This window comes from Diabrotica virgifera, chromosome 9, assembly GCF_917563875.1.
Source record: "Diabrotica virgifera virgifera chromosome 9, PGI_DIABVI_V3a".
NCBI lineage: Eukaryota > Metazoa > Arthropoda > Insecta > Coleoptera > Chrysomelidae > Diabrotica > Diabrotica virgifera.
The window spans coordinates 36,938,762-36,961,610 of NC_065451.1; the positions used below are offsets into that span (position 1 = coordinate 36,938,762).

The 22,849-nt window shown below is 31.6% G+C and overlaps 1 protein-coding gene across 7 annotated transcripts in view; it reads right to left on the reverse strand.

Moving 5' to 3' along the window:
- LOC114340562 (proton-coupled amino acid transporter-like protein CG1139) overlaps nt 1-22,849 on the reverse strand; it is a 212,350-nt gene that overhangs the window by 15,176 nt on the left and 174,325 nt on the right. For 5 of the 7 annotated variants that reach the window (XM_050661956.1, XM_050661955.1, XM_050661957.1 and 2 more), the window contains 2 exons: nt 6,432-6,610; nt 2,659-2,843 (listed from right to left, as the gene is read on the reverse strand). In XM_050661956.1, coding sequence (XP_050517913.1) covers nt 2,659-2,843; nt 6,432-6,610 — 364 coding nt within the window. Of the gene's footprint in view, nt 1-2,658; nt 2,844-6,431; nt 6,611-22,849 lie in introns of those variants that run through there. The other 2 variants (XM_028291321.2, XM_028291322.2) reach the window with 1 other exon arrangement.

Below are 22,849 nucleotides of genomic sequence, written 5' to 3' on the forward strand. Positions count from 1 at the left end.
TTCTGTATGTGTTGCCTCTTTTCTGAGAGCAAACAGACGTCATCTGCAAACTCCAAATCTTAAAGTTGATTTAACACATTCCATCGTATTCCTGATTTTAAGATCTTCAACATTAATTTAAAAAGTGTCTTACTACATAATATGGAACAGAAACCTAGAAAACATCCAAAAGTACCTTGAATAAGGTTCAGGTATTAATTAACAAATGCCTTAGAAAAATAGAAGGAATATATTGGTTAAATATAATATCCAATGAGGAATTGTGGAGATTAGGAAACAGGAATCAGCTAGTTTGACAATTAAAAGAAGGAAGTGGTAGTGTATCGGCCATAAACCAAGAAAAGAAAACGACATAACAAAGTAAGTTCTTGAACATAAGCCGACAAAAACCAGAAGAAGCGGAAGACCACCAGGAAACTGGAAGGAAAGTACAGAGAAAGAATTAGAAAATATAAGTAAAACATGGACAGAAATAAAAATAGATGCAAAAGATAGAAACAAGTGAATGAGAACCGCAGAAGCCCTATGTTCGGAGCGGTACCAAGAGGGTTAAGTAAGTAGGGGAGAGTCGGCTAATGGTAATGAGCATCATTAGCCGAATAGGTCGGGTAACTGTGCGCGATGCACTAATGATTGTAAATTGAAGTTTTTGCAATTTACTGAATGTTCCTTAGGTGCGCATCAATAGCCGACTCTCCCCTAAGTAAGTAATTTTAAAAATGTATTGAAATTTTTGTTAGAGTTTTCAGAGTTCTTAAAAATTTCGACATAAATTCAAAATTAGGTAATCAAATTGTCTACGCAAACAATCGAAGCGAACCTATAAACTCAGTTTCTTGTGCCCTAACAGGCTGTTATTTCAAGGTCACAATTAATTTAAATTTTATTGTTAATTCTGGATTTTTCTTGTGATTAATAAGTGGGTCGTTCCAATATATTGGAATTGGATGAAAGTAACCCGACCAGACCTTATGAAAATTAGGTCCCAGTGGATTTTGTTCATACTTTGGGAAAATACTCTTTGAAGCATCCTGATAAAAAGTTATCATGGGTACAACTCAATCGTATGAAGGATTTTCAAGATATAGAGGCACAAACTCGGAAAATTATAAGATTTACTGGGTATTCCAATTCCCTGAGTGACTGGTTAACTGGCAACATGTAGAAGTTTGGATCAAGGAAAAGTACTAGTAGTCTAGGATTTTTTCCTGGCTATCCAATGGTGACCTTTACTTTGATCTTGACCTTCAATGGACGTAATCTTCTGGAGTTTCGAAGGTTTTAGACATTAAATTGATATAAACAGATTACTCATGGGTTTTTGGGATCGCAAAACACGAATATGCCATCAGAATTGACCTCCGAAGGACGTGGTGGCCAGGGCTACTGCAAAAGACGTCATCTTCTAGTTTCGATGGTTTTTGGCATTTAATTAATGCAAATTAATTACTGGAAGTTTTTTTGATGTCGCTAAACACGAATATGCCATCAGAACAGACTCCCGGAGCACCTGGTTTCCAAGGTCAATGAAAGGCGCTCCTGGAGTTTCGAGGATCTTTGGTACAACATTAATGCCAACGGATTAGTTATAGGTTTTTCGGGTTGCTGAACACGAATGGGTGATCTGCACAGACACAGGAGCACCTGGTGCCTAAGACAGGTTATCTTCTGGAGTTAAAAACGTAAGAGTAATCCATTTGATTCCTCTATTTGATTTTTCCGAGACTCCAGAAGCTAACCTGTCTTAGACACCAGGTGCTCCTGTGTCTGTGCTGAGCACGTATTCGTGTTCAGCAACCCCAAAAATCTATAACTAATCCGTTTGCTTTCTCCAAAAAAATCCAGGAGCCCCTTTCATTGACCTTGGAAACCAGGTGCTCCGGGAGTCGGTTCTGGTAGCATATTCGTGTTTAGCGACCTCAGAAAACCCTCCAGTAATTCATTTGCATCAATTTAATACCGAAAACCATCGAAATTCTAGAAGATGACATCCCATGGAGTGGCCCTGGCCACCACGTCCTTCAGAGGTCAATTCTGATGGCATATTCGTGTTTAGCGGCCCCAAAAACCCATGAGTAATCTGTTTATATCAATTTAATGCCGAAAACCCTCGAAACTCTAGAAGATGACATCCGTTGAAGGTCAAGGTCAAAGTAAAGGGCACCATTGGATAGCCAGGAAAAATCCTAGGCTACTAGTACTTTTTCTTCATCCAAACTTCTACATGTTGCCAGATAATCAGTAACTCAGGGAATTGGAATACCCAGTAAATCTTAATTTGCCGAGTTTGTGCCTCTATATCTTGAAAATCCTTCATACGATTGAGTTGTGCCCATGAGAACTTTTTATCAGGATGCTTCAAAGAGTATTTTCTCAAAGTATGAACGAAATCCACTGGGACCTAATTTCCATAAGGTTTGTTCGGTGTACTTTAATAATTTATTATTAAAAGTCAATAATACCTGCTTTTTAATTTCTGAGTTCTTAAAAATTTCAATGTAATTTTAAAATTAGAGTCATTAAATTGCCTGCTCAAAAAATTAAAGTGAACCATTAAACTTAATATTTTGCTCGCTCTTTTCAAATACGAAAACAGAATATGAACCAAAAAATATACAAATAAATATATTTTTTAAATATTATATAGCACGAACTTACTTGATGTTACTACTAGGCCTATGCGTAAACCAATATCCCATGTCAACTTTTTCTTGTTTGAAGCATCTTCCCCTATTCGTGGAAGAACGTAGTCATGATATATAATATATACAGCAGGTATTCCTTGCAGACCATACGATATAAAAATAGCAGCGGAGTATAAACATCTGATAGTTTGAGCAATTCTAAAATATGTGAATTATTTTATTATTTCGTCTAACTTAGACATGAGCAAAGTACGGCCCGTGGGCCAAGTACGGCCAGTTGAGGCCGCACTTAAAGAAACAAAAGAAGAGAGGGCTAGTAATAAACCAGAGCAAAACGAAATAGCTCAAGTGTTCAAGAGAGAGTACGAACATTGAGAAAGAAACTTTTAAGCTTGGTGCATATACCGTTGAAAGAATACACCGTTTCAAATACCTAGGAGTGATGGTGAATGACGGAAATGATAGAACGGATGAAATAAATGAGCGCATCCTTTTGGGTAATAGAACCAACTGGAGCTACCAAAAACACATTAGTAAGAGAATCAAATTAAAAATTTAGAAGACGCAATCAGGCCAGTTATCATACTATGGTGCAGAGATGATGTGCTTAACACAAAAAGATGAAGTGAAGTTAGAAATATTAGAGAGAAAGATAATTCGACCAATAATGGGACCGGTTTAGAAGGTTAACTAATGAAGAAATTAAAGAAGCCATCCAGGGTGAAGACATAATCAAGTTCGCGAAGGAGCAAAGTCTCAGGTCAGGAGACCAACAAAAAAGAGACCAAAGGGAAGACCCAAAACAAGATAAAGAGATCAAGTCTTAGAAGGCATAAAGAAGCTAAAAATCTACAATTTGAAGGAGTGTGGTGTAAGCACCGAAAAGAATGGATGATAAGTCACACAACACGCTGCTATAATAATAAAAAGACAATAGCGGACTGACCGCAACTAATGAATCAGAGAGCCCAAAATGGTGGCGAACACTCCGCCAGGAGTGAGTACGCCATGGTGATGATGAGAATGAGCACTTGTATTTTAAATGTTTTCCCCTTCGATCTCTGCATTCCCCACCATAATATTGCAAAAATAGAAACATTCAGTGTATTCTTTAACTTTTAACTAATTTAGAGCTTCTTTTTCTAGAAAGTTAGGGCAGCGTTTGGAAAGTTAAGATGGATACTAAAAAGCACAAAGATACAACAGTACCTAAAAACGCGTGTGTTTGATCAGTGCATTCTTTCTATTCTGACGCATGGCTCAGAAACATGGACATTAATAAAGGACAAAATAAACAAAGTAAGAAATAACTGAAAGAGGAATGAAAAGATGCATGTTGGGTTGGGTATAAAACTTGAAGATAGAAAATTAAACAAATGGATAAGAGAGAAAACAAAAGTAAAAATGTATGTAAAAACAGGGTTAAAGTGGATTTTTGCCACTTGCGGGCCACAATTCGAGACAGGAAGATAAAAAGATGGAATGCTGAAATACAAAACTGGAGACCGTGGCCAGGAAGAAGAGGAAAACTCACTCAAAAATCGCGGCAAAGGACAGACAGATATGGAAAGATTTGGGGAAGTCCTATTAGTCCAGGAACCACAGCTTTTCACCTCGCAATTTTTTACAGAATACATAAATTTGCTTGAAAATTTTAGAAAAAGTAGTGAATAGTCCATGGATCAAAATATATATGATGCTGACAGGCGCTTTTACCATGGGGGTGATTGCCACCCCATCTCGAGGGTGGAAATTTTTTATTATATCTGGACCGCAAAAGTTAATAAAAACATTCATTCTAAGCAAAAAATGTCCTATACATTTTTTTGATAAAATTAATAGTTTTATATCTAAATCTAAAAAATTAATGTTTTTCGATGGTATACTCATTTACGATTCACTCAATTTTTGCCGTAAAACAAATTTTATCAAACCAAGTTCTCGGGAATTTTAATTACCGACAATTTCATATTTAAACATTTTTTAGTATCTCTGATGCTAATCTTTCTATTATGAAGAAAATGACATTTTTTACCAAATTGCAAACATTCGTTATTCGCTTTAAACTTCAGTTTTTTAAAAACTTATCATTCTAAGCCAGTCAACCTTCTAGAATCTATTAATAATACATAAATAAAGAAGAATAAATAAGGCCAATGACTAAAAAAACCGCCAACTTACATTATTATGCTTCCAAATGAATTTCTCCTTTTTTTTTCAAAAAAATATATTGATTTTTTAACTGTAACTTTTTTATTTTTTATCTTAGAAAGTTCGTTAAAAAAGAATTTTGCAGGTTTTTACAAGGTATATGTATCAGACTATTAATATTAAATCCTTTTAAAATTCTCAGTCATAAAAAGAGGTGGCATTGAAAGGGTTGGTAAAGGTGGTTTTTGTATGATATTACAAGATTTAATTGTCAATAGCTCACTCAATTTTTGCCGTAAAAAAATGTTTCCAATTCAAGTTCTGGGGAATTAAATAAGCTACAATTTCATATTTAAGTATTTTTTCATATCTCTGATGCCAATCGTTCTATTCTGAAGAAAAGGGCATTTTTTACCAAACTACAAAACTCGTTGTTCGCTTTTAACTCCATTTTTTTAAACTAATGTTATACCCGATATCTGTGGCTTTTGCCCAGTATCCATGTTTTTTATTGTGTCGTTTAGCAATTGCTCTTCTATAAAGGTTTTATAAGAGGACGAAGCTCGGATGTTGGCACGTTATGTGTTGAAATTACTTTAGCTGTGTAGCTGATAATAAAACATTTTTACACACTATCAAATTTTTTTTGAGAACATAGACCTGTTTGCCGTTTTGACCTACTTAGAAGTGTGTACAAGCCTTACAGTCTTTTCCAATTAATCATTTTAAGCCAATCAAACTTCTAGAACCTATTCATAATACATAAATCAAGAAAACCAAATCAAGTCAATGACAAATTTTAATTAGGGTGGTGATTAGGGGGTTGTTTACGATCACTTTTTTGCTGAAAAACCTGGGGACTGACATTCTTTTCATTATAAGTCACTTAATTTTTTTAGCTAGATATTTTTTTTATTTCTGGAGATACATATTTTTAAATACTTTAAATTAGTTTCCTCGAAAAATGCGTAGTTTTCCGGTCCTTTGACTTTGAAACTACAATATTTAGCATTTGACGAAGAAGAGCCAACATATAATAAAGTATAGCTCGATTACTATTGGTCTTAAAGAAAATAAAAAAAAACGGTTTTGTTTATTATTTTAAAAGGTACATTTTTGTTAAGTAAAGTTGTTTTGATAAAACGAAAACTTTTTGAGTTATTAGCAGAAAACTGATTAAAAGCATTGATTTTTCGATATAAAACTCACATTTTCGATAGCGAATAAATCAAAAACTATTAATTTTATCAAAAAAATGTATAGAACGTCTTTTGCTTATAATGAATGTTTTTACCAACGCGGTCAAAATATAATAAAAATTTGCACCCCGAGATGGGGTGGCAACCACCCCCATGATAAAAGCGCCTTTTGGCATGATATAGATTTTAATCTTTGGACTATCCACTACTTATTCTCAAATTTTCAAGCAAATCGATCTATTCTGTAAAAATTGCGAGGTTTTGTCCTATTTTAAGCTTCATTACTTGGACTATATGTCTAAAGTTTGATAGAGATGGACTAAAGAAGAAAGAAGAACAACTTACAACTAAAGTAACTAAAGTATATCTAGTTGGTTCCATAAGTGTTATAATAATAAAAAAGTAAACAAAATTGTAAAAACAAATATATACTTACGCATCAGATGAAGGAAAATTTAAAGTTATACTGGACTTGATTTCGTCGCCATACTTCCAATATCCCGCTGCAGCAAAAAAACTATATATAACTACCACAATAGCCATTCCAACATTTAATACACCAAAAGGTGTTAGAAATTGACGTGGATTTTCCATATTATTTTCTGCAGATGTAACCTTAAAATTTTTTAAGTATACAGGGTGATGCAGATAAAGGGCCAATAGGGAACTTGCACTTTTTTTTGTTACATAATAATGTTCAGTTTTGTATAAAAATGAGATTTCCAAAATTTCACGCTTCAAAATCTCATAATAACTTAGAAGTACAAATTTAAAGTCTTCTTTATTTTAAAATAGTTCAAACGACCCGTGACGTCACAGAGTTTAACTATGTGGTTCCGTTTATGGTTATATTTACGTATATTCTTCTTCTCCTTCTTCAGTTTATTGGCCTCCACCTACTTGGGTATCTGCCCAGCTCGTCGTCGGGGAATAAAGGAAAAATATTTATATTCTAATGACATTTATCGTATGTCGTTGTAATAATATATACCAGTTTGTTGAGATTGGAGTTTGATACAGTTTTTGAAGGAAAGGAAAGAAGGTTTACTATTGAAAATAAAACAATTTTGTAAAAGTACAAATTTTCTATGAATAGTTCAAACGATCAAAAACACTTTTAACGTCACATAACTGTATTTTTTACTGACGATTATAATGTCTAATTTAAAATTATATATACAATTGGTGTAGAATGTAAACATACAACCCCGTGACGTCACGACGCGTTTTGGGGTGGCTGGTATAAGTTGAATTTTTAGTCGTCTTTAGGGGCCAAACGAAAAACAAACAAAACTTTTTTATCTTTGAAACAGGTTCTAAATTATGTTCTGTTGTGATTTACACCATTTTTTTTTCGAATTTAAAATTTTATGCAAGTTCCTTATTAGAAATATCTCGAAAACTAAAGGTAACAGAATCATGAAAATTAGAATTAAGGATTTTGAAGAATAAACTGCTTAATGAAAATATTTTCATCTATTTGCTATTTCCGGTTATACCGGAAGTTTCTTGTAACTTCGTTCTTTTTAATGGAACATCCTGTATATTTTTACATATTTGGATTCTCCTCGATATCTTTTTTCTTAAAATATGAGGTTTTGTAAAATTATACGGGGTAGTATAAAAGATAATTACGTTTTTTTTTTATTAATTTCCTACCAATATTCACACCCTGTAGAATTTGAGTTATTTGACATCAATAACTCTGTTTATGTTCAAATGGTTTTTAATATCATCTACTATTATCAAAATCATTAATATAGTGAAATGTTTAATTTTAGTATACAGAGTAGACAGCAAAGAGTTGTCAGACAACAGACCTTAAATACTCACAATAAAATTAAATAGACCTTAAAAATATACTCACAATAACATTATTTTCACGTACATGAACACCTTGAGAATGAACTAAAATATCTTTAATATCCTTCCAACATGTATGTAACCAATTTAGTATTAAACGCCGTTTTTTATCGACTGATAATCTCATAAATATTTTATTGGGAGTTTTAATGGTTGTACTTTAATACAATGGTACTAAACAACACTTATAATATTTACTTTTATTTTCCATAGTAAACACACACACGCATAATTCAATACGATCTTTTCGAAAATTGTATAAAACTCCAATATACTGGGTGGACCAAAAGTCAGTTAACCGTTTTGTGTGTTGTTCTGAAGCTATTTCCTTGTGGCATTTTATAATCAACTATTTTCAATGGGAAATAAGCCACAATTTTACCAAAAAAATGATTTTATTAACGTTTCGAAGCCCAAATCGGGTTTCGTTGTCAAAATACAAAATACTACTAAAATAAACAAAAATGTTGTTGCTAAGTAAAAAAAATTATTCTAATAATTGATTTAATCTGACTCATTTATATTGGCAATTCAGACGTATATTATACATTTTAACGTAGAAGACTTATGAGTTGCGTTCCTGGGACGACTTTAATAAAGATAGTTCATTCGATTACATGAAATCAATCCCAACTCAAGAATATCCGTCACAAAAAAATCGTAGCATGTGACCTGTCTTTAAAAAGACAACCAAATTCAACGACGACAGTAAAATTCTCGCGTTAGAGATTCCGCAGTAAATCACGAGGGAAAACCAAGAAAAACCTCGTGATACTATCCCGACATGGTAAGTATTTGGTCTTACATTTAATTTACTTTTAAAAAACTAATACCAAATTCTGACTATAATATGTTTAAACTATAAATAATATTAATAATACAAAGATATACAATAAGTAATACTAAAATATAAAATTTGTAACTCGATATGTTATTGACTTACTAATCGTGGTATCTTCTTTCTTTTGACTTTCTCTTTCAGTATGAGTGACCATATCCTACTGAAATTATGCTAAATGAAACCAATTGTGTCGCAAATTCCTCGGTAGAATGCAGTAGGATATGGTTACCCATACTGAAAGAGGAAGTCAATAGAAAGTAAATACCACGATTAGTAAGTCAATAACATATCGAGTTAGTCATCATCATAATCATCATCATCATCATCATCATCATCATCATCATCATCATCATCATCATCATCATCATCATCATCATCATTTGCCTCTACAACTTTGTGTGAGTCTTGGTCGCGTTTACTATTTCCCTCCATTGTTGTCGATGCTGAGCAGCTATTTCCCATTGTTTTACTGCCATTTTGCGTAGATCACTAGCTACTGCGTCGTTTCATCTCTTTCTTGGGCGACCAACTGACCTTTTTCCATCGGGCCTTTCCCAGAATGTGGCGTTCAGAAGTCTTTCGTCACTTAATCTTAGCACGTGACCCGCCCATCGTATTCTGTTTGCTTTAATGTAGCGTACTATGTTTTCATCCCCATATATTGTCTGGAGTTCATCGTTGTGTCTTCTTCTCCATCCTCCTATTGTCTCTTCTCTGCAAGGCCCATATCGAGTTAGTATAAAATTTTATATATTAGTATTACTTATTGTATATCTATTGTATGTATTATTAATATTATTTATAATTTAAACATATTAAAGTCAGAATTGTGTATTAGTTTTTTAAAAATAAATTAAATGTAAGACCAAATACTTACGATGTCGGGATAGTATCACGAGGTTTTTTCCTGGTTTTCCCTGGTTTTCCCTCGTGATTTACTATGGAATCTCTAACGCGAGAATGTTAATGTCATTGTTGCATTTGGTTGCCTTTTTAAAGACAGATCACAAGCTATGATTTTTTTGTCACGGGTATTCTTGAGTTGGGATTGATTTCATGTAATCGAATTAACTATCTTTGAGTAAAGTCGTCTCAGGAACGCAACTCATAAATATTGGCGATATCATTTTTTTTAAGTCTTCTACTTTAAAATGTATGATATACGTCTGAATTGCCAATATAAATGAGTCAGATTTAAAAAATTATTACAAGAATTTTTTCACTTAGCAACAACATTTTTGTTTATTTTAGTAGTTTTTTGTATTTTGACAACGAAACCCGATTTGGTATCATTTTCTTTGGTAAAATTGTGGCTTATTTCCCATTGAAAATAGTTGATTACCGTTTTGTATATTAATAAAAACAAAAATAACTAAAGAAAACGTTTATTGTTTATTGTAAATAAGTAGGTACAGAGAAGTGCATGCTTTATATTTTATGTTCAAAATGTAAACCACCTTCATCAATACATTTTTGGCAACGCTTATACACAGTGAAACAAGTCTTTCTACATACTTCCAAGTTGGCACGGAGAACTTCAAATTGGCAAAAACTTTATCTTTAAGTACTCCTCACAAAACAAAATCACAGGGCGTCAAATCTGGCGAACGCGCGAGCCATTCAATTGTGTCTCTTCTCCCTATCCAATCACTAAACTGGTCATTTAGAAACTCACGAATTTGCAATCCGTCTTGCCGAAAATATCGAATACCTTGTAACTGTGGATTATTTGCAAGGCCCTTCACAGAGCATGATATATTTTCTTGGAGACGCCGCAAACTTGCGCGTGACTTTTTTTGATAGCGTTAACTGACTTTTGGTACACCCGGTACATACATACTTTTATATGAGACAGCAGAAATGGCATTACAAAATATTACGATATGACGTCAAAAGTGTTCGCGCGCTTTTTCGATCTTTTGAAACGATTTAAATACACAGAAGATTTTAAATTTGTACTTGCAAGTTATTATGAGTTTTTGAAGCTTGAAATTTTGAAAATTTTATTTTTAAACGAAACTGAACATTATTATGCAATAAAACAAAAATGTGCAAGTTTCCTATTCCGTGGAGTTTCGCCGATTCGTTAATATTGAGTATGGAAAAACTTATGGTTTAATAGGTTTTGCGAATTTGTTTATTCTCTTTGCAGGCTAAATCTAGTTTCTCACTGCACGCCATAATTCATTTAATTTAATTATACACTCACAGACAAAAATATTGCATATTTTATTTTTGAAGTATATTTTTTTCCTTTTAAAAAATGTTGTACTTTTTATTGCTAAATAAGTTGAGCTGAACTATCCTACGTATATTTATTGTCAAGTAACTTGCATATTGCAGAGTCACAACTAATTTGTAGAGAAATTAATGAAATACAGTAGACTCCCGTAAGTTCGGCCACCTCGGGACTGGACCCTAGGCCGAACCTAAAAGTGGCCGAACTAACCGATGCCTACACAAAACACAGGGATACTCTGTCATATATTTAACACTTATGAAAAGACAGAAAGTTAGAAAACACTCCAAAACAAAGTTACAGAACTGTAAGTAGGCTAATAAAATTACTATACTTAATATAAATTACTATATATAAAATCTGCTATTTTTTTCTATTTTAATGATTTTTCATGTTCAAAGTTACGCCACTTTTTAATAAACATTATATCGATGGCAGTCGCTTCTTTTTGCTGTTCGATATAGGTAGCTGCCAGTTTCAAAGCTGCTTCATCTTCAATGTGGCTGATTTTATTTTCTTCATCTTCCTCTTCTATCTAAGCAGCATCTGCCTCATTATCTTTCTCATTTTCCTGGCGAATGGCAGACTCGGCGATTTCATCGTCGTTCAAAACCTTGTTGTGTCCATTTTCAAACTTGATCGACTCCAAAACGTCTTCTTCAACAATGGGACCACAGTTAGGTAGTTGCTGAAGGTCGTGCATTGTCATCAGGTTCGTTAACAAGAATGTTGTTTGGTTCATCTGCTGTTGTGTTTGCTTGGTCAATCTTATCTTCTATATTTGGCTAAAGTTTTTTCCAAGACCTTAACAACATAAACGTGGAAACTCTCCCAGTGTATTATCGGTCGCAGAAATCAGCGTGGATGGACACATATTTGTTCAGGGAATAGTTCGTTTACGAATTTGTTCTCAAAGTAAACAAATATTGGACAAAATTAAAACTGCCCATCAAAGCACTTCTACTTCCTGACAACGCCCTTACTCACCAGGAACATACTCAGTGTGACGATGAAAAAGAATTTAAACTGCTGTTCCCATTCTTCAACAGCCGATAGATCAAGGGGCCATTAAGTGCTTCCACAGGAAGTATCGCCGAAAACTGCGATGACAATAACAAATAGTGGTCATTGTGGATGCTCGAAGCATTTGAACACAAAGCGACCGTTATCGTCTCTTTGCTGACTTTAAACTCCGCAGCAGATGTTTATTTCGGGGTGCAAAGGTTTTTCTGGGCAGAAGTTTAAAATTTAACTCAGGTTCGTCGACGTTGTCTATTTGTTCTGGGCTCAAGTTTAGGTCACCGATGATTTTTAAAAATCTTGCAGAAAAATTGGTAGCCGCTACAGGCAGAGAGCCGGCCGGACTAAGCGGAGACCGAACTAACCGAGGCCGAACTTACGGGAGTCTACTGTAGTCTGATTTTGCTTATAACATTTAATTAGAAAAATAATTAATAACGACAATAGAACAATTTTTACGGCAATATTGTAACAATTTAGTACCTAGTATTTCCTCCTCTAACTCTAATGATTACCTGCATCCTTCTAGGCATGCTTCGTAGAATATCTTGGATGGTTTCTTGCGGAAGTCGATTCCATTCTTCCTGTGCAGCAATTCTTAATTCTGCAATTGAGTTTGAAGCTAAATTTCTTGCTCGTATACGTCTTTTAGGATGTCCCATATATGTTCTATGGGATTTGCATTAGGGCTCATTGGTGGCCAGCCTAGAGCCTCAACTCCAACATCCTCAAGATATTGTATGACTGTTTCTGTATGTACACGGTCATTATCATGCATTAGCACAAAGTTATCATACCCAATGAAGCCGGCATAAGGAAAAACATGCTCTTCAAGTATGTTCCGTATGTAGCAGTCAGCATTCATTCGATTATTCACCTCAATAAGCTCCGTACGACTCTTCCAACTAATGCCACCCCATAGCATTATGGAACCGCCACCAAAACTAACATGTTGTACAAGATTACATTCTGTGAAACGTTCCCCAGACCTTCTGTATACTCGATCACGTCCACCTGGCTTCCATAATTGTATCCTCGTTTCATCTGTGAAAAGGACTCTTCTCCATTAATGTTCATTCCAGTTAACGTGGGCTCTTGCAAATTGCAACCTTTGAGTTTTATGCCGTGGTAGAAGAAGTGGAACTCTGGCAGGCCGTTTTGGATTCAAACCAACCTCTTTAAGTCTTCGAGTCACAGTTTTGGCACTTACATTAACTTGTCTTGTGATCAGTAACTCATTTTTGAGATAAGAAGCTGTAAGTGTACGATTTCACAAAGATTTAAGTCTTAAATATTGGTCATCTCTTGGCGTTGTACATCTTTTTCGTACTTGATCAGGTCGCCTTTTGTATTTCCCAGTCTCATTGTATCGCTTTACTATACGAGTAACAGTTGACTGATGGATAGTCGTTATCCACGCAATATCTTCTTGTCTGTAACCCTCATTTCTTAAAGTAACAATTCTAGCACACACTACCTCACTTAAATCTGGTATATCAGCAAGAAAACTGCGGAATCGAAAAATAAAACTCTCCAACTGACATATTCTAACTGAAAATTCAACAAAACAAGAATTGTCAAGTCGCCAAAGCACACTTTCCATACTGTGCAATGTTTGTTAGTTTGTTACATTATTGCATATTCAGTTATAAAGACTATGTTTAACCATTTATTTATCTCTACTAAATTAAAATACATCAAATAAATAAAATAAATAGATAAATAAATAAATAAATAAATACTTAACATTTCAAAGATAAAAAAATAAACGAATAATAACGATTGAAGATAAAATATGCCATATTTTTGTCCATGAGTATATAAATATAGGAAAAAAATATAGAATTTCCCAAATTTTGTGAGTGGCCTGTTTTCTCTGACGCGCAGTTTATTTATACAGGGTGGGCCAATGAAAACAGTATACCTCGATATTTGGCAGTATTTATTAGATTTTAAGGAAATGAGGAAACAGGTCGATTTTTGTTCTAAGGGGGACACATTTTTACGATACATAATACATACATCTGTCATTTGTCAACCCCCACCCTTCCTCTTCCACAACTCCTTGTTTTTGAATAGATAATATACCATGTGCGACACATCATTAGAAAGGCATTTACATGGAGTATTCAGGCATAATGATTGTCCACGATTTTTTTTTTCGTTATTTGCACCGTTTTTGCGCAAAAAATCTTAATTGATTTAAAGTAGGTACACCTCTAAAAATTTAAACGTAACGCTTATGGTTTGCTAATAGGTATGCTATTTTTCTGTCACATCAAAAGTGAATTAAAACAAATACTGCAAATAGACCAGGACTAAACTGTAAAAAACGTCTATTTTTGGAAGTGAGAGGTGGCATTCGGATTTTTGCCGATAAAGTTAGGTGACACCTTCAGTAATAATAATGCAACTTATTATGCTCCTTCTCAAATATGCCCGGAACATTAATAAAAAAAATTAAAATATTTAAAAATTTCGAAAAACATCGATTCTTTTCTGCTTTCTTTACTTATAATTTTAAAACGATTCGTTTTGGAACAAAGTCGCAGAGAAATAAAATAAAGATAATTGAATTTTGTATGATATACGACTGGTCAAAAATGTCTTAAGGTATTACCTTTTCCGCAATATAGCAATAAATACAAAACAAGGGGGTAAAATACGCCTGTTGTTATTCAATGTTTCTTAATAGTCTAGTAAAATAAAATTACACTACATGTAAATCAAAATGTAAATTCGTACAGGTTGAAACAAATTTTATATCAAAGTTTAGGTGGGTACAAAGGATATTTTCAAGAAAGTATCCAAATCATATAAGGGGATCATTATTTAAATAATTAAAAAGGGGTCATTTTTGCAAAAAAATTACTTTTTTAACTGCTGAGGTTATTCAGTTACTAATGAAGGTCTATAGGATTGTTTTCTGCAAAGCGGAAGGGTAAATCTTTCACATAAGATTTACTAAATTAAATTTGACCCCCTATTTATTTAAATAATTATACATAAAACTTTAAAAACAAATTTGCAAAAAATTATTTTTAGCGTTTTAAATAAGCACTATAAAATATATTATTTTACAAGAGAATTTGCTCTATGTTATCAGTATTAAACCAAAAAAAAATGGTCGAAAAGTATTTAATATTTTTTGAGATATTGAATTTGTTTATTAAATGTTACTCTATTTTCAAATGCAAAAACGCGGTTGTTGCCAAAGAAATATTCACCCGTATTAAATCTTATTATTTTTATTTTTATGTATATTTTCTATAAATGTATTGATAAATTCAAATTTTAATTAAACTTCCCCCTAAAATGACATTTGAAAATTATTCAAATTTGTTTATAATTTGTTTTTTTAATAACGTCGCAAGGCATAAATATTTTGACATGCCGTTTCGATAATTCGGTTTCTGGGAATTTTTCAATAATTATCAAAAATTTTTCTTCTTTTTTCCTCTTCTTTCTTTTTTCTTGGAGTTATATTACTACGGGCCCTTTTAGGGTTAAGTTTCATTAAGAATGTCGAATCTCTAAATTTTAGATTCTAGACCTAAAAATATTAAGATTGGTCTAAAATCACTTAAATAAAATGTGGCTACGTACTGAGTTACAGGGTGTTTTATTTAAAAATTTAACAATTATTTTTACCAAGTACTTTCAAACTATTTGACGTATCCTTATCATACTTAGCAGAAAGTGTGGGTACTATACAGTCTACTAAATTGTGATAAATTGAAGTTTCTAGCTACTGCCAGAGGCGTACGACAGGGAATAGTTAATGATTGACCCTTCCCAAATTCTACGCCACTGAGGGGATTGCCATTCTAGCAAAATTTTTCGATTCTCTAATACTTTCTATCTAAATAATATACTCTTTACTGGTAACGATTAGGTCATTAGTTTTCGAGATATTGGACGTTAAAAATGAAACAGCATAGTTATTTTGATTCATCCATTCATTCATTTTAAACTTCCAATATCTCTCAAACTGATGACTTTATCGATACCAATAAAGCTATTTACATACAAAGTATCGGAGAATCGAAAAATTACGCTAAAATAGTAATTCACTCAGTGGCGTAGAATTTGGGAAGGGTCAATAATTTACTATCCCCTGTCGTACGCCTCTGGCACTAGCTAGAAACGTTTATTAATCACAATTTAGTAGGGTGTATAATAGCCACACTTTCTGCCAAGTATGATAAGGATACGTCAAATAGTTTTAAAGTAGTTGCCTCAGTAAGTAGCCACATTTTATTTAAGAGATTTTAGTTAAATCTTAATATTTTTAGGTCTAGAATCTACAAATCAGAGATTCGACATTCTTAATAAAATTTTACATTAAAAGGGCCCGTAGTAATATAACTCCAAGAAAAAAAGAAGAAGAAAAAACGACAAAAAAATTTTGTTAATTAGTAAAAAATTCCCAGGAACCCAATTATCTAAACGGCATTTCAAAATACTCAATCCCCGCGACGTTATTAAAAAAACAAATTATAAACAAATTTGAATAGTTTTCAAATGCCATTTTAGGGGGCAGTTTAATTGAAATTTGAATTTATCAATACATTTATCGAAAATATACATAAAAATAAAAATAATAGGATCTTAAGCAGGTGAATATTTCTTTGGCAACAACCACGTTTTTGCAATTGAAAATATAGTAACATTTAATAAACAAATTCAATATCTCAAAAAAAATTAAATATTTTTCGATTAATGTATTTTTAATTAATACTGGTAACATAGCGCAACTTACACCGTAAAATAAGATATTTTATAGTGCTTATTTAAAACGCTAAAAATATTTTTTTGCAAATTTGTTTTTAAAGTTTTATATACAATTATTTAAATAAATAGGGGGTCAAATTTAATTTAGTAAGTCTTATACGAAAGATTTACCCTTCAACTTTGTAGAAAAAAATCTCATAGACCTTCATTAATAAGTGAATTACCTCAGCAGTTAAAAAAGTATATTTTTTGCAAAAATGACCCCTTTTTAATTATTTAAACAATGATCCCCTTGTATGATTTGGATACTTTCTTGAAAATATCTTTTGTACCCACCTAAAATTTGATATAAAATTTGTTTTAACCTGTACGAATTTACATTTTGACTTTTTTTTATTTTATTAGGCTATAACCCCTTTGGTGGCACTTAGAACCTTAGTAATTCTACCAAATTTCATTAAAATCGCCCTAATAGATTTTGCATATTAAATTTGCAATATAAATGTTTTTAAAAAAGTTAAATTTTTTAAAATCTTTCTGAACAAAAAGTAGACCATTTAGAAGTTGACTAATTTTTTTACATATAAAGAGGTGCTTTGCCTATCTAATACACTTTACAGAATTAAATCGGATTATTTAAGGGGCCTCGGCAATGTTTTAAAATTATAAACAATTTTTTGGCTTTATTTAATAAAAAAAAAATTAATTTTTAGCAATGCAAATAATAATTAAAACCGGTATAATTGTATAAAACCGGTATAGTCGAGGAAATGAAGCTGGAAAATGGCAAAACCTCGCAATTTTTTCGTCCAGCATCGATTTGTACAAAAATTTGGGATTAGGTTCATTTCACCCTCTAGTTCATTTTATATATTGAGCCGTTGTACGCTTTTGGTTTTTTAAGGGTGAACACCACCCCTAATTGTAAAAAATTATATAATAACATTTTAAACTTTAATATTGTCAACATTTGCTTCTTATTAGTTGCATAATTATTGTTTTGTGCTTTAAGATATATCACAATATTTCAACCCTTAAAACCACCCTTGTTGGAGCTATATATGAAAAGTTTACTTATCCTAAAAGAATAATTTCGGCTTGCATCAATTTATATAAAAATTTGGGGTTAGGATCATCTTACCCTGTATTTCATATTCTATATCATGCTCAAGGGCGTTGATTATTTTTAGGGGTGTAAACTACCCTTATTGTCAAAAATTATATAAAAACATTGTAAACTGTAATATAGGTAAAATTTGGTTTTGACTGGTTAAATAATGATTGTTTTATGCTTTAGGATATAATATCATAATATTTCAACCCTTAAAACCACCCTTAATAACATTGCAATTTTTATAAGTAGGGTACATTCCATGTCAAATCACTCAGGCAAAAAATTTTGGATCTCCGATTTGTCTGAAAATTGGTATGTAGCTTCTGCGGGACGTAAAAATAAGATATTTAAGGTCAAAAAATCTTCTTCTTCTTTTTTTCTCAAAATGTTATTTTATGTGGTTTTACAGTGATTTGGTGTTTATTTAAACAAATTTGCATTTTCTGTCGTAAAGTATCAATGAAAACATAATATTTTAATAGAAAGGACTCAAAAATGTCATTATATGGCATTATAACAAGTTATTTTGAATCAAAACAAGTTTTTGATCAAATTTTATAGTGTAAAAAACGTTAAAATACCGTTTTTTACATTTTCCTTCATTTCCTAAATACATGAACATCGATTTGGCTGAAAATTTGCCCACAGATAGCCAAAAGATAGGACTTTGAGTGGTTAGAAGGATTTGAATTATGTTACAATAGCAAAAAATTACATGCAGTAATATCAGACTCAAAAGTATATATTAGTCCAGTCGGGATAGCATTTTACCTTGAATGCCGAGCTGCCCAAAATTTTATTTTTCTGATCTTTAGGGGAGTCAATAGTAGCCTAAATTTAAAATCACGAATGAATTCCTCCGTTACGTTAGCCGCCATCTTGATTTTAAAGGAGAAGCTGTTTTGCTCAATATCTCCGCCATTTTTAACTTTTCGACAAAAATGGTAGGAACTAAAATTGTTCCAAATAAATCGTATTTACAATTATTACAATTTCTTTTTAACAATTTTTGTCGTGAGGTCGATATTTTCGAGTTAATTTTACTTACAGTAGACGCCTATATTTTTGACTATAATATTGCATGTAACTTTTTTCGTATTGTAATATAATTCAAATCCTTCTCACCACTTAAAGTCCTAGGTTTTGTCTATCTGTGGGCAAATTTTCAGCCAAATCGATTATGATGTATTTTGGAAATGGAGAAAAATGTAAAAAACGGTATTTTAACGTTTTCTACACTATAAAATTTGATCAAAAGCTTGTTTTGAATCAAAGTAACTTGTTATAATGCCATATAATGACATTTTTGAGTCCCTTCTATTAAAATATTATGTTTTCCATTGATACTTTACGATAGAAAACGCAAATTTGTATAAATAAACACCAAATCACTGTAAAATCGCATAAAATAACATTTTGAGAAAACAAGAAGAAGAAGATTTTTTGACCTTAAATATCTTATTTTTACGTCCCGCAGAAGCTATATACCAATTTTCAGACAAATCGGAGGTCCAAATTTTTTTTGCTCCAAAATTGAGTGATTTGAAATGGAATGACCCGTAGACAATTTAATAGATCTATACAGAAAAAAAAAGTAGAATTAAAGAATTACAAAAACATTTATTTACACAAAAATACGAATTAACAAATATATAAAAATACACATACAAATAGTTTTTTAGTCATCCAGTAAGGGGACTATTCGAATTTTTCGAAAAAAAAAATTAGTTTTATAAACATAGCTCTTTCATTTTTGGAGATAAAAAGTTTTTTCAATAATAGTTCTGTAGAATTTTTGAATAGTAATAGGAATGTGTAAATTAAATTCCATAAGATCCCTTACTTTTTAATTGAGGTGGGTTTAAATGGCTCGAATAAGGGGGTGTTTTCTCGTAAATAGATGTTCTAAACAGTTATATCTCGCTAACTGTTCACTGTAATGAAAACCTATGTATAAGGAAATTTTAGCTATTAAAAAAGCTACAATTTAGTAATCCATCATTTTTTTCGTATCTCCAGTATTTTCGGAGATATTTTGAAGAAAATGATAAAAAATGCAAAATTGCAAAAAATAAATTTTTCTTTAAACTCCAATTTTTTTAAAATTAGGCCTTTTAAATAGGTCACACTTCTTGGAGGTATTGATAGTATTAATATTATAGGAACTACAGAAAGACGAAGACCAATTTTTAGTTACAAGGGTAGGTATGGGGTTGTTTTTACTGTTGTTTTCGTAGAGAAAAATAGGTACCGACTTTTTTTGATCATAAGTTGCTTAATTTTTATGCTAGAAACTTTTTATTATTTTTTTTTTGAAAGATCTTATTGTATTCTTGAAAAAACATCACGTAAGTTTTCCTGGAAAAATGCAAAGATTTCCCGTTATTTGGCTTTGATTTTTTCAAATTGTGCATTTGACGAAAAAAGGTCTTGCATCTCGGTTTGTATTGGTCGTAAAAATATTATAGAAAAACAGTTTCGTTTGTGATACTAAAAGATACAATTTTGATATCTACAGTTTTTTTTTCTTAAATGCATATTTTTCGAGTTATTCTCAAAAAACATTCTAAAAAAGTCGATTTTTCCGTCGAAAAACTGTTACTTTCAACCACGAATAACTCAAAAAATATTAGTTTTAAGAAGAAAATGTAAAAAACATTTTTTACTTAAAATTACTTTCTACATCGATGTACATGGTATAAATGTAATAATGAATTCCCACCCCCGAGATGGGGTGGCAACTACACCTCAAGGTTTTAGCGTACAGCAGCATGATATAGAAAACTATTCGTACCTTGGACTATTCCCTACCTTCTGTGAAAATTTCAAGTAAATCAATGCTGGACGAAAAAATTGCGAGCCAAAATGCTTCATTTCCTCGACTAGTATACTGCCCTCCTAAGGAAAACCACCGCATCTACAGTATTTATAAAAATGAGTAAATGGACTTCAAAGAATCTGCAACTTTTAAAAGGTGCTAAAATTGGTTTTATTATATACTTTATATCAATAAGTCTGTAAATAAACTGTGTTTAAAAAAAAGTAGCAGTAATTTATCCTAATTTTATCCCTACTATGGCAGATACTGGGAAAAAATTGTAAGTAATATTAGGAATTGCTAAGTAAAACTACAGCATCTACGGATGTTATGTATATGCGATGTTTTTTCTTAGCATAATGTTACATAAAATATAGTTAAACAACAAAATGAGTTTTTGAATAATTTATTAAATCTACATATTTAATAAAAAAAGCACATTTATTATACCGATTAAACCCTAACAAACAAAATTAAAAAAAAATAAAACAAAATTAAATATACATAGAAACTATTTTATTAATTCTTATCTTACTCAAGGTTTTCTAAAAATTGTAATCTATTTGAAGGCATTATGATTTTTAGATTTTTAATAAGGGTTTCTTTTTTATTTTTTGATACTCCACAAGGAGATGTAAATGCCTGAGGATTGGGAAGTTTTTTATTTAAAACTTTATTTTGAAGAAAAGTTATTTCAAACATACTATCGGATTTATTTGTTAACTTGTACTTTTTAGAGAAAATAATCCCCTGTTGGCAACAATTTGTTATTTTCGCCAAGTAAGGACGTTTCTCTATTTTTTTAATTTTTGTTTGTGACGCGAAATTGTCCCACTTAAAAAAATCTGTATACTGCATTCTTTTTATTGTAACCTTTTTTAAACTTGCCTTTCCAACAGCTGTCACAAAATTATTAAAATCGTAGGGTTTTCTTTTCTTTTTTTAAACAGTTCCACCTTATGTGGAAACTATCGGCGGACATGAAGGTGTGTCCTGGTTCGAAATACTTAATACAAATATCTTGAGCAGCTATAGCGTCAGAATTTACAATATGTATGTATATACAAGGAAATGTAATTGTAGGTGAATTAAATTATTATGTTGTTTTACAAACTCAATGAATATGATTAAAACATCTTAAATTGTTTTAAGGCTATGGGTACATAATTCGCAAATATTTTACGTGAATCCCTACTTTTTCTGTCTTTACACGGCAAATGACGTGTAGTAAAATTCACATTGGTATGGATATGTAAACATTACTAGAATGTCATTCTACTTGAAAATGTCATCATTAATTTAAAGAGATGGCTTTTGAATGTTCTTGGATAACTGTTATTTTTATAATTGCAAATTATTAATTCAGTTAATAAATGTGATAATTTTTTCACTAACTATGTATTCAGTGATTGTAATAATTTATTTGTACAACAAAAACTAATACTCAATCGAGAAAAGAGGAAAAGTGTTAAAGTGATTTTTTAATAATATATTGAAATGGAACGCTTACAATTTTGAACATCTTTAACAACAAAATACTTGGATCACAGAATATATATTATCCTGATGTATTCTCTGCTTGGATCTTCCACAAATAATACACAATAAATAACTTTTTATTAAGTTCACGTCTTAAATAAGTTATTTATCAAATACACTATATATCAATAATATTTAATCAATAACTCAACATATTCCCGATGCAATGTCAAATATTTAAAATTGTCACTGATTGTCAGTGTCTGACTGACAATATACTGACAATATTATATTCGGCTGAGTGCGTTGTAAGACAAAGATAGATTTGGAAAATATTACCACGGCATTATGTTTATTTTTTTCAAATCCTGAAAAAACCAATAAACATTTTTGAAAAATTTAAACGCAGAATGAAAGACTAAATTATTACCGAGGGCCGAAAGTCCCTTAGAATAAATAAAAAGTTTATTTTGAATGAGATATTTGAAATTAAAAATCACACTAACTTTTCTCTTAGTTTTTCATCCCTGTAACTTATTAAAATAAACATTATAGAAGTTCTCAGGGACTTTCGGCCCTCGCTAATAACGTAATCTTTTATTCTGCGTTTAAATTTTTCAAAAATATTTATTAGTTTTCTCAGGATTTGAAAAAAATGAATCCCCATTTGAATAGCATTGCAGCCGGAAATACGTTCCGATCCTCTTAACTTATGTACCTACAAAAAAACTTTTTAAGCAAATTAA